At 45.6% G+C, this 12,466-nt stretch overlaps 1 protein-coding gene across 1 annotated transcript; it reads right to left on the minus strand.

Moving 5' to 3' along the window:
* Nucleotides 1–8,759: 8,759 nt before the first annotated feature.
* LOC136546969 (uncharacterized) lies at nucleotides 8,760–10,244 on the minus strand. The gene is made up of 2 exons (XM_066538924.1): nucleotides 9,622–10,244; nucleotides 8,760–9,336 (listed from the first exon to the last, which is right to left on the minus strand). The coding sequence occupies exons 1-2, from the start codon at nucleotides 10,069–10,071 to the stop codon at nucleotides 8,971–8,973; spliced, it is 816 nt and encodes a 271-aa protein (XP_066395021.1). The 5' UTR covers nucleotides 10,072–10,244; the 3' UTR covers nucleotides 8,760–8,970.
* Between the last annotated feature and the right edge of the window lie 2,222 nt (nucleotides 10,245–12,466).

Raw genomic sequence — 12,466 nt, forward strand, 5'->3', positions numbered from 1 at the left:
AGTGATAATAATCTAATAATATATTTCTTATCTCTCGCGAGTGGCAGCCATCACTCGACTTCTACCGGAGTCCTATAATATAGCAATCTACATGATCCTATCATACTAGTAAGACTCATAGGATAAAGATATATATGCAAGTGAGTTTTATTCAACTCCTTAAAACTTAATGCACAAATATAATTTAAACTGCAGAAAAGTAGGGGTTATGCACCAGGGCTTGCCTGGGTAAGATTAATTAGAAGTTAGCTTTCCATCATGGCAACACGATCTCCAAAAGCACCATTTCTCCAGCAACTCCTGATGACTCCATGATCCATCGACGTCTCTATTACGAGATGCAATGTGATGCAATACAAAGACATAATTAATCGACCGCAACCGCAGAAATACGATTTATGTCCCTCAAATTAGCGAGCTAGTTCTAATGACAACCGTACTTAGGCTACATACACATGTTGTCAAATAAGATGTTACTTCCCAACAAATGTTTTAGTTATAAAATTCCAATGTGTTTCTTTATTTCATTATATCAATTTAATCTTTATTCGCAATAGGACATCATTATCTATTTAGCAAACTAATTATTCTGGAGCTACAAAAATTAATGTGAGCATCTAATATGCTAGGAGTCTACTGTAAAAATTTTAGATCCAATACTATTACTAATTTATCACAACAATTTCTATAAGTTTATATTTTTATAATATTAAGTACCTTAAATTAATTATATAGCTTCCAAGAATATTATCAAACTGTGTGAACCAAATATACTAACAGGTAGATCATGATTTTAGGAGACTAATAAAATTGGTTTTATAATTTTTGGAATCCTATACCATTTTATATTGATTTTACAATTTAAACTAGAAACCGATTTTAGAAAAGCATTTCGGAAATGGAAAGGGCCGGCGGCCACTAACTGGCCCAGCAGCCCGCTCGCCCAGGTTCAGCGACAGGTAGGCCCAGGCAGGGACGAGCTCATGCATGATCCAGTGGAGACCGATGGCCCACACAGACGTGAATAGGCCAGGTGGCTTGGCACAAGGCTGGCCCAGCGTTGGAACGGGGCGCACATGTCCCAGCGGGCAGCCAGTGGCTCAGGCGCCGGGACAGGGCGTGCGACGCACGCGACGAGCAGGCCGATCCATGCGTGGACGAGCGTGGCCCACACGGCCAGGGCCAGACAGCGGCGGTACCTTTTTATGATGAAACCCCCGAGCTCTCCTCAAATTGATCCACGATACAAAGTCACTATTCCTAAGAGTCATGTATTTATAATAAGAACCCTGTATTAACTTCTATTCGCACTTTCTCACCTTCCCATCTTCCTCAAGAGCAGAGGAGGCACGGGACGGACGCGGCCGGCCCAAATCCCGACCACCAACACACCCACGGTGGGGAAGATAGCGCAGGGCAACAGTGGATCCGGCCACGCGTGGTCATTGACAACAAGGCCTGAGGCGCAGTAGCGGTACGGCGACCACGCACGCATGCGGGTGAGCGTGCCCTGCTAAGGCGATGGAAGCGACGATGGCGAGGATACTGCGGTGGTATGGGGGAGCAGGGGAGGCGGCGAGCGTGACCATGGCATGCTACGGAAGCAGTAGGTCACATACCGGCCAGGCGCGATAGTGGCGCGGCCACGACGGGACACGACGCAGGGAGGTGCACAGACCAGGCAGAGCTTCGCAGCGACACAAGCAGCAGATGAGGTGGAGCCATGGAGGTTCACGCGCACATGCGCATGCGGTGGCCGACAATGGTAGCGTGGGTGTGCTCGTGATGGAGGTAGGGCAATGATGGGCGTAGCCTAGGCAGGTACCATAGGGCAGCGGCATGGTGTGCGCCGATTCGCCGTAGCCAGTAGCAGGATGCGAAGTGGGGAAGAGCAGGAGCTGGGGCATCAACGACTCTGGCGTGGACGGCGCGGGGCATGGCACAACGGTTGCTGCAGTGGCATGGCTAGTGCTCGACAGAGAAAGGGGAGCGGACAGAGGGAAGAAAAGGCAGGCGTGCGAGGGATAGCAAGGAGCTGAGAACGAGCTCACCAGGTAAAGGTAGGGTTGATCGATAGACGGAGACCATGACCATGTGGCCCGGTTGGTAAACAGAGATGGATTTGGCCGAACGTAATGCGACAAGACAATGGAGGCAGAGCGATAAGGCGTAGCATGTCCGTCAGCTGCGCGCCTGTGCACACACAGAACGTGAAAAGACATGGCGAGGGCAGGGGCAGAATCACGTGCACCTATTTTAGACGTCCAGCGTAGTGGATCAGTTCAGATGCGGTTGGATAGGTGAAAGGTCCTAATATGGCTAGAGGGGGATAAATAGCCTATTTAAAAATCTACAAATCAACTAGAGCAATTTGATTAGTATAACAAATAGCGAAATGCAAACTTGCTCTAGCTCTACAAGGGTTGCAAGCCACCTATCCAACAATTCTAGTTGCTATGATCTCTAGACACATAATTTGCTATGTCACTACTCACTAATTGCTCTCACACTTGCTACACTAAAGAGCTCTACTAGATGAACTTAAAACAACAAAGCAAGCTCTCAATTCTAATTACACTAAAGAGCTTGTTACAACTAGTTTGCAAGAATATAAATGAGTAGGGTGATTATACCGCTATGTAGAGGAGTGAACCAATCATAAGATGAATACTAAATCAATCACCGGGAGAATACCAAAGGGCAAGAGACAACCAATTTTTCTCCCAAGGTTCACGTGCTTGTTGGCATGATAGTCCCCGTTGTGTCGACCAACACTTGGTGGTTCGGCAGCTAAGAGATGTTGTACGAACCTAGTCCACATAATTGGACACCACAAGAACCTACCAACAAGTGAGGTAACTCAATAACACGAGCAATCTACTAGAGTTACCTTTCGGTGCTCTATCAAGAAAGGCACAAAACCCCTCACAATCACCATGATCGGAGCCAGAGACAATCACCAACCTCCGCTCAATGATCCTCGCTGCTCCAAGCCATCTAGGTGCCAGCAACCACCAAGAGTAACAAGTGAATCCCACAGCAAAACATGAATACCAAGTACCTCTAGATGCAATCACTCAAGCAATGCACTTGGATTCTCTCCCAATCTCACAACGATGATGAATCAATGATGGAGATGAGTGGGAGGGCTTTGGCTAAGCTCACAAGGTTGCTAGGTCAATGCAAATGGCCAAGAGAGTGAGCTTGAGCCAGCCATGGGGCTTAAATAGAAGCCCTCATGAAATAGAGCCGTTGGCTCCTCAGTCCACTAAAAACAAGATGACCGAACGCGTAGGTCAGATCGATCGGACGCTGGACCCCAGCGTCTGGTCGTGTGATGTGTGCCATGTGTCCCCTGCTTCAAACGTTGATCGCCCGATCTCAACGGTTGTTAGTACATTTAAGTTGTGACCGAACGAGTTGCTTCCAAGTGACTAGACGCAGAACCCCAGCGTTCGGTCATTTCCAGTAAGCATCCATTCATGAAAATCCATGACCGGACGCGTCTGGTCATGCTTGACCGGACTCACCCAGCGTTCGGTCACTCAACGTCTCACCTGTGCACTGCATATGCCATCATACATCATACTGACCGGACTCAGGCTCTGAGCGTCCGGTTATTTCTCGTGCCAGTGTTCGGTAATGAGACCGAAACCGCACGCTCACTGCTACCACTGACTGGACGCGCCGGTCCTACCGAGACCAGCGTCCGATCACTTATAGTGACCTCCATCTTTTCTGTATAGAGCGTCGGTGATGATTCTAACCCTTGCTCAAATGTGCCAACCACCAAGTGTATCACCTCATGCATATATGTTAGCATATTTTCATAAATGTTTTCAAGGGTGTTAGCACTCCACTAGATCCTAAATGCATATGCAATGAGTTAGAGCATCTAGTGGCACTTTGATAACTGCATTTCGATATGAGTTTCACCCCTCTTAATAGTACGACTATCGATCCTAAATGTGATCACACTCGCTAAGTGTCTTGATCACCGAAACAAAATGGCTCCTACAACTTATACCTTTGCCTTGAGCCTTTTGTTTTTCTCTTTCTTCTTTTTAGGTCCAAGCACTTGATTATCACCATGGAATCACCATCATCATGTCATGATCTTCATTTGTTTCACCACTTGGAATAGTGCTACCTATCTCACAATCACTTTGATAAACTATGTTAGCACTTAGGGTTTCATCAATTGACCAAAACCAAACTAGAGCTTTCAATGGAGAGGCTTTGTAATGTAGAGAAATGTAGAGCCACGATAAGAACAAGACAGTGATCAATAGCAATGCCAGGCGAGGACGCTGCACATCATGCTAGAAAAGTAAATGAAGCATGCAGAGCTGTTGCGCTACCTCTCGTCTACTACGTGCTTTCACACCACTCACGTGAACTTATGAAGCGGCCAGACGAGCAGCTATGTTGCGAGCACGTTACCAAATTATCATAGGGACTAAAACGAGTCTATACGTAAAAACATAAACATGCCACTAGACCAAAGCTTTTCTACTGAGCGTGCTTATCAAAATAAACATGTGAGTATATATATATTTTTATCGGTTTACTAATTTAGACAATTAGCAACATCTAAGCAACAGAGATTTTCAACAAAGCTCAAATTTAAATTAGATTCAAAAGCTATATACATATCATTCTATTTATTAATGGATTTTATTTTATTTATAAAAGTTGCTTTTCATGCTTAATCTAATAGAACAAACTGTTCGCTGTCTATTAGCTAGAATTATTGTTCGATATTCCTAAATATCTTTACGCACTGAGTAATTTAACTTGGGCGTTTATTTGTGTCCACAAAACTAAGTCACACAGGATGCGCTCATCACATCAAGTATATTTTAAATAAAAAATCTAAAAAAATCATTTTAGAAATTTTATTTAGGCCTAAATCACGATGCTAAACGAGTTCGTAACACCAGAGGTGTTACAGGAACTTGGCTGCCGCCACCGCAAGGTGTCCGTCATCATGGAGAGGCCATTCTACTATGTCCTGGCTCGTCCAACCGCTGCCCGAAGTTGTGTGTCATCCCGTAGGTGAGGATCAACCTCCTAGGTGCGTCGGAGGGGCTCTTGGTTGGCCGGTGTGGTAGGCCCGTGCCAGCCGACCCCGCGCCGACGAGCGCGGGGGTGTCAGGGACTGGCCGGATGTAAAGCCTATCGGCATAAGGACCAACTATAGGAACAGGGCGCATAAGAGCTGCGTTAATACTAGAAAGAGCAAGGATGTTTTTGTAAAAGCACCACACGCGCATGGGCCGCGCCTGCAGGACGCATCCGCATGGTTGTGAGCCACGCTGGTGATTCATTTTTTTTTATTAGAAAATAGAAATAGCCTTATATTTTAGTTTCTGAGCTAAACTTTGATAATTAATAACAATTCATATAGGTGTCCAAAAATCATGAAACCGATTTTGTTAGGCTCTTAAATTCTTTATCTATCTGTTAGTATAATTATTTTATACATATCTATGATGAAACTAAGGTCTATTAAATCAATTGGAAAATAATTATTAGAATTTTTGTGGCAAAATGGTAATAGATTGAGCTCTAAAAATTTTATGGTAGTTTTATGGTATTATTATGTGCTCGCTGTAATTTTTGTAGCCTTAGAATAGGCTAAGTTTTAGGGTAGTTAGATACTCCTTGTTTTAATATATGTTAAATTGCTAGTAGAAGCAAGAATATATTTTAGTTGATAAGTTAATACGTGTTAGATGAATTTGTACATTGTTTGATGAAAATACTAGTTAGCTTGGTATCTTAGTCATTAGAGTTAGCTTAGTAGATTACTAGATGTATTCTTATTTTAAGAGTTGTTGTTGCTAAAATACTAAGTATTTCATCATCGTTGCATGCATATAGAGAACGGGTTAGTGGAGTTCGTGACCACCGAAGAGTAGGAGTACGAGGAGGTGATTGAGGAGTACGAGGAGAAGGTCCTCATATAGGTGGAAGCCTCGGAGCCACCGACGACCGACATAGCTGACAATCTACCTGCCCAAGGTAAGCCCCGGTCCATAACTCTTATTTTGAATAATCACTGGATATATATATGTGATGTGCATTTATGTTACAGGATTTGTATTGAAACTACATGCATAGATAAACTTACATATGAGTCCTACTAGCATGGGTTGAGTAGCTGCTATGCTTAGGCTATCGGTAGCGTAAGTAACCTGCTGTTACTCACAATAGGTGATAATTATTATTACTCTCATGATAAAATGGTGAAAGGAAATGGAGACCGGGTAGGGATATGGTACGTGTATTGGTGGGTGTAATAGGTTGTGTCCCACGGCCAACGGAGCATAGCTTGGTTACACTATTTTTCCTATCTATGTCGGTTAAGGACCGTTCATTGCTGTGGATGGTAGTTAGATCATAGACTTATTATCCTGAGCATAAACTTGCTTATGAGAATGGGAAGGCTCGTTGCTCTCTTGATGTGGGTTCCGGCTCTTTTCGGACCGACTGATTGGAGACGGGGATGGTGGAGGTCTAAGCACCACACTAAGTCCGGAACTCAGGAGTGGGGGCTTAGAGTCTAAGTTTGGACGGGGACCTAGACCCCTTGATAGGAGAGTGGTGGGTTGGTCTTGCTTGTACCTGAGGTATAAGCGGGACGTGTATTTTAGGGTACCCAGCTGGGATACATTGGTTCACGAATCATCATGTGATACGATACAACTTGGCTATGATCTAGCACCATAGTAAGAACTAAAAGATAAAAGAAGATGAATGGATCTGATTGCTCAACTCTTGTTTGAAAGTAGAACAGGTGCATACATAGAATGGTTAGCTAATGAACTAATCATGACTGGTAATAAAGCACATACATATGGATTCACTACTAGTAATGTTTTTTTGTAAAAAGGAAACCCAACAAACCATAAAGCTTATCATATCCTTTGGAGTCGAAAAATTATTCTCACTAGTCAGGTAAGTCTTGCGAGTATATTGTGTACTCAGGGTTTATTTACCCTTGTTGCAGGTGCAACTTGAGGAGTGACTGTTGTGTGTAGGATTCTTCTAGTGGGCATAGACGGATCTTTGTATCTTATCGTTAGATGTTTATTTCAATTCCGATGTTTAAATTCCATACTTTGAACTTGGTATTATAATAATGTATTCCAAGAACTCTTGTTGTATGAAATGGAATAAGTATTGTAAACTCGTTCTCACTATTGGATTCTGGATGAAAAATGTGGATTGTTCGAATTCTCCCTTGGGGTGTGCTCGACGGAACCACCTGGTGTAGTTTACTTTTGGGGTGCTTAGTGTCTAGTGGAAGACAAGCGCCTTTGAAAGTGTGTTATTTTGGGTGGTTCTGCCACACCAACATTTATACACGCAGAGTTGAGAAACTTCTTCTTTTCTAGTGTCTTTCTTCTTTTTTTTGCCACCAAAGAATGAGGAAGACTGATCTAAAACTTATTTTCCCCAGTCTTTCATCGTGGCTAGATCTAACTATAATAAAGCGGTGGTGGAAGCAGGGGCGGCGGCTGCGCTCGTGAGACACGAGGGTGAGTCGCGAGAATTTCGTATCTGTCTTGGATTTAGCATCATTGCCTTTTCAAATTAAAATCTTCGAATAACATCATATTTAAATTTCGTGTAAGTTATTTAGTCCTAAAATGGTCTCTACAATAAAATAAAATCTAAATTAATGCACTACGGGAGAAATTGCCTTCAGTCCCGGTTTCTGGAACAGGGACTATGTAATCAGGACTAAAGGTCTCGATTTTTAGTCCTGGTTTCTATAACCGGGACTAAAGTTGTCGGTTCCTATAACCAGGACTAAAGGTGTGTGCCGAGTAAAAAAAAGTCGAACCGAGACTAAAGGTGTCGATTCCTATAGCCAGAACTAAAGGTGTGGGCTGAGTTAAAAAAGTTAGGGTTGTGAAGATTCGAACTCAAGATCTCCCACTTCAGCCCTTGTACGCGTTGCCATCTCAGGCTTTCTTTTAGTCTTGGTTGCAATTTTAAACCGGGACTATAAATTCTTTTTGGCCATCGACGAAAGGTCGTTTCTCTACTGGTGATGGTTTAGGGAGTAGTGTTTTATCATGAAAGAGAATAATATTTTCTCTTGCTCAATCAATCCGAGGTTATCAAATAGAAAATTCTCTGCAACAATTTCTTTGATTAATCAAACACTAACAGTTTAACCGAAAATTCAAATATAGGATTATAGGAAGAATTTTAATCTTAAAATTACAAAATTAATGATATATCCATGTAAAATGTGTTGCATTTGCTTTTTAACATCTAAATTGACAATATTTTTAGTGGTCGATACTTTATTTATATATTTTTTAAAAAATTAAAATATCAAAACAGTCGGGCAAAAACTGGGCCTTACTATTTACCGCGGCTTCTGACACATGGTTCTTATCGGCCGGTGGATGGCCGATATTCCACATTGGCGTCCGACCATGATACATGTGGCAGAATATGTCGGCTATTGAGAAGCCGATAGGAGCCCATTGGTCATTGGCCAGCCGCCAGACGATTAGGCCTCTATCGGACATTGAACCGCCGACAGGATCCTATAACCACAATTTTTTATTTTAGCTCTTAGTTCTGCAATTATTTATTAAAATATTACTATTTCAAAAAAAATTCCACTCCATTGTCCATTCACAACGGCAGCTTCGCATGAACAGCTAGGCACATGCATATATGGATCAGGCGATCAGCGTAAAAGTAGGCAATCAAAGCTGACGAAAAGAAAGTACAAAACAGAAAATCCATTACCATAATGCAGAACATATATGGAAAAGAATACTCAGGTTCCCTTCTAAATACCATCCAGTGATGTACTACATACAGATACAGCACACACGCCAATCGAACGCTACATACAAAGGATGTCACGCCGCCGAAGGAGCCAACACTCGAGCCGGCGCAACGCGCGCGCACCCCACCGCCGTCACCAACTCAGAGTCAGACGTTGTCGGGCAGGTCGAAGTGCTGGACGCCGAGCACCTGCAGCGCGGCGTTCTGGACGAAGAGCACGAGGCCGCACTTGGTGGCGCGGAATCCGTCCCAGAGCGGGAACTGGACGGTGCCGGACACGGTCTTCTTCGCCGAGGCGCCCTCCCGCACGGCGGCCACCTTCTCGAGGCGCCGCACCACGTGGTCGTTCAGCAGCGACTTGCCCTTGTTCTCGCCGCGCCCGCAGTCGGTCACCAGCCCGTTCTCGTACAGCGCCACCAGCACGCTCGCGCCGCCGGGGCCCTCCACGCGGCTGCGCAGCGTGCCCGTGAACGACGCCTGCAGCGTCGCCGGGTTCGGCCGCTGGAACGTGACCTGCACACACGGGTACACAGATCAGATCAGGTCGTGTGTTTCACGCTCTGTCTCCAGTGACAGTGACACGACATCAGTCGGCAGATCTGAATTATTGTTGATTGCAGATCCAGCATAAGCACAGTGGCTTATGAGACGCTCCACAGTTGTCTGAACAGTTTGTTTCAACACTGTCGAACGATCTTGTAGATTCGTGGAGACCACATGGTGTGGTGGCAACAAGATCGGACATGCCCGATCGACGCTGCTAGGTAGCTGTGCAAGAAATGGGTAGTAATTACGTACCTTGATGGCGGGCGCGGGGTAGCGCGGCGCGTCGCGGACGGCCTGCGCGAGCGCGTCCTGCTCGGTGCCGACGCAGTGGGCGCGGCCCTGCAGGACGACCTGCGGCGTGAAGAGCGTGTCGAGGCGGAGCGCCTCCACGTAGGCCTTCTGGCGCACGGTCCAGGCGCTGGACGCGAAGGGGTCCTTCCACCCGCGGTAGTCCCAGTAGTCGACGTGGAACGCCAGCACCACGACGGCAGCGCTGCCGTCCCCGGAGTCCTGCGCCAGCCGCGCCGCCACGGCGTCCGCCTCGGGCGACGCCCCGCACCCCTGCGACGCGAACAGCTCCACCAGCACCGGGCCCGGGGGCGCCGCCTCCTGCTGCTGGCCCTCGCCCGTCGTGTCGTCCGGCGCCGCCGCCGTCGCGCCGCCGCCCCTGCGCCCGAAGCACGCCAGCAGCCGCGGCGACATTGGTGGGGTGGTGGTAGCTGTGTCGTAACCAGAGCGAGCGAGCTGCCGTGCGGCAGTGCACGCGGCCGGCGCCAGCAGCTGGGTAGGAACGTCGCGGCGAAGGGAACGGATCAAGCTAGTAAGCTCGCTAGCGCGTTGGCCCTTGGCGCGCAAGGTAAAAGTAGTAGGTGTCTGTGGCCTCTGGCCTCTGGGTGGTGTGGTGACTGGTGGGGCCGCTGTTGGGGTGGGTGGAGAGGAGAGGTGGAACGGAACGTGGCGGAGGCGACGGCAACAGGATACCAGCCTGTCAGCACGCACCCCTCTCGGCTCTTGGATTGTGGCCGGGTAGCTGCCATGTGTGTTACGTGCCTGCCTAACCTCCAGCCTTTCCTTTGTTTTTTTTTCGATTTATTACCTTTTTCTGCTGCTGACTTTTGCTAAATTTAGTTTCCACTGCTTCAGTGCGATCTGAGATGCAATTTACTCCATGAGTACTTATACATTTTGTGGTCGCGTTCTTTAGTGAATGTAAAGAGGAGGAGCACGCCTTTTTTGCTTTCACGATGCATGATGCTTTGCTTGCTCCGGTGTGTTTTGTGGGCGCGACGACCACTGTGTCGGCGAGTGGTTGGATCCGCCGTCGGAGGGGTCATCTGATTTGTTTAACGCACAAACAGCCAGGCCACGTTTCAGCTGCTGTTATCCAATTCAATCGAGCCACTGGGTTACAGCAGTGTGCTACGCGGCGGTGCGCCTGCATTGCATCTTCTGAGCGGCGTTAGCGAACTACTCCGACGGCGGAAGAGTAGTTTAGACACGGTGCAGCGGTGGATTTTGCTGCCGGTTTAGTTTTACACGTTCGCTGATCCCGCGCGATCGCCACGGTGCAGTCCATGGAAATTTTTTGATCGTCCAGATACAAAATTACAAATACAATGGCCGGCTTGCGCAAGACGAAGTGGGCGGGGAGCTGTCGCCTGCCAGTGCCAGGGGAGAGACAGCGATCGAATTTCAATTCGCGTGTGGTGGCGAGTGCGGCCGTGCACCGGATGGTGCATGGACGTCCTACCTGATCGTCACCGTCGGTGGGTCGGTCCACCGCTGAGAGCACTCTGTCGGCGTACATGGATGCCATCGCCGCACTTTGGACTGCTACCGAGGCCTGGATTGGTGCTGGGCCAATTGTCCTGTTTAAATCGAATCCACTCCAACAATACGCATTTTGCTATGGTATTGGCCAGGCCTTTCTTGTCCAGGAAAGAAGAATCAGGCTCATTGGGTTCAAAGGACAAGGCTCAATAGTCATCAGCAAAAAAAAAAGGAGAGAGAGATTAAGCCCAAAATACTTAGCAGAATTTGTTTCAAAAATAAAAGAAAAAAGCGCTAACAGAATAAAGAGGTCCAGGATGCCCGGCATGTGACTCGATGAGGCCCATCAAGCCCAACTGAATCGTTCTAGGCCCCAACTGGCCTGTTGATTTCGCGGGTTTGGTCGTTTAGACCCCAATTCCATCATAGTATCGATCATTGGCTCAACAACAAACCAGACAACGGCTGCCCCAGTCCCGCCAAACTTATTACCATAATATTTTAAATGTAGTTCTTGATTTAATTTTATAGACAAATTTATCACCAAAATTTTTATCATAACTTTTTAAATACCATTTTGAGCATAATTTTATAGACAATCTATAACAACTTTCTAGCATGATGTTTCTTTCTTTTCTTTTCTTTTCTTTTTTTTGGAAAAGAGAGCATGATGTTTCTTTGACCAAAAGACAAAGTTTTATATACTAACATATATTGACTGATGACAACTTTTCAGTGTGATGCTTTATACACTAACCAACTCTATTTTACGATTGTTCGTTCGGAGTGAAAGAGGGGGTTTCACCTTTTTTTTCTCCTTTTATTTTTTTCTTTTCTTCTTGTATATATATAAACAAAGTTTTATGTTTAGAAGTTTGTCCAGAACCAATTATATAAAATAATTGTGTTGGACAACAAAAACTTCTAGGTACTGTTACTGTATTAAGACTATTTGTTACAAAATAAATAAACATTTTATGCTATCTTAACAAATATACTAAGTGATGTTAAGGAATAAGTGGATGCTGGTAAGAAAGAACCAATGCTACTCCATTTGTTTCACAGGTGTTATCATTCTGCGTTAATTTTTTTTTCTCCAAATTATGTCATTCTCACGTTGCAACTGGCAAGTCGTCATCAACTCTCTCTTTCTAGCCAAATGCACCGTCCAATATAGATGTAAGCCATCAAGGATTGAGATGTACTTAATGAGGGTATAGTTTCTCTCTTATCACTCTTATTTTACTAAGATTAGATACAATAATAAACATTGTTAAAATGTGTGGAGTAGATTAGCATCTGAATCAAGAGACAAGAGGTGACAGAT

The sequence above is a fragment of the Miscanthus floridulus genome, chromosome 3 (genome assembly GCF_019320115.1).
Source record: "Miscanthus floridulus cultivar M001 chromosome 3, ASM1932011v1, whole genome shotgun sequence".
NCBI classification, from domain to species: domain Eukaryota; kingdom Viridiplantae; phylum Streptophyta; class Magnoliopsida; order Poales; family Poaceae; genus Miscanthus; species Miscanthus floridulus.

Bases quoted from the DNA above. Each gene is read 5' to 3' on its own strand.
- LOC136546969 (XM_066538924.1), bottom strand. From the start codon at position 10,071: ATGTCGCCGCGGCTGCTGGCGTGCTTCGGGCGCAGGGGCGGCGGCGCG. The intron at 9,337-9,621 runs GTACGTAATTAC...CCGTGTGTGCAG, and splicing joins ACCCCGCGCCCGCCATCAAG to GTCACGTTCCAGCGGCCGAA.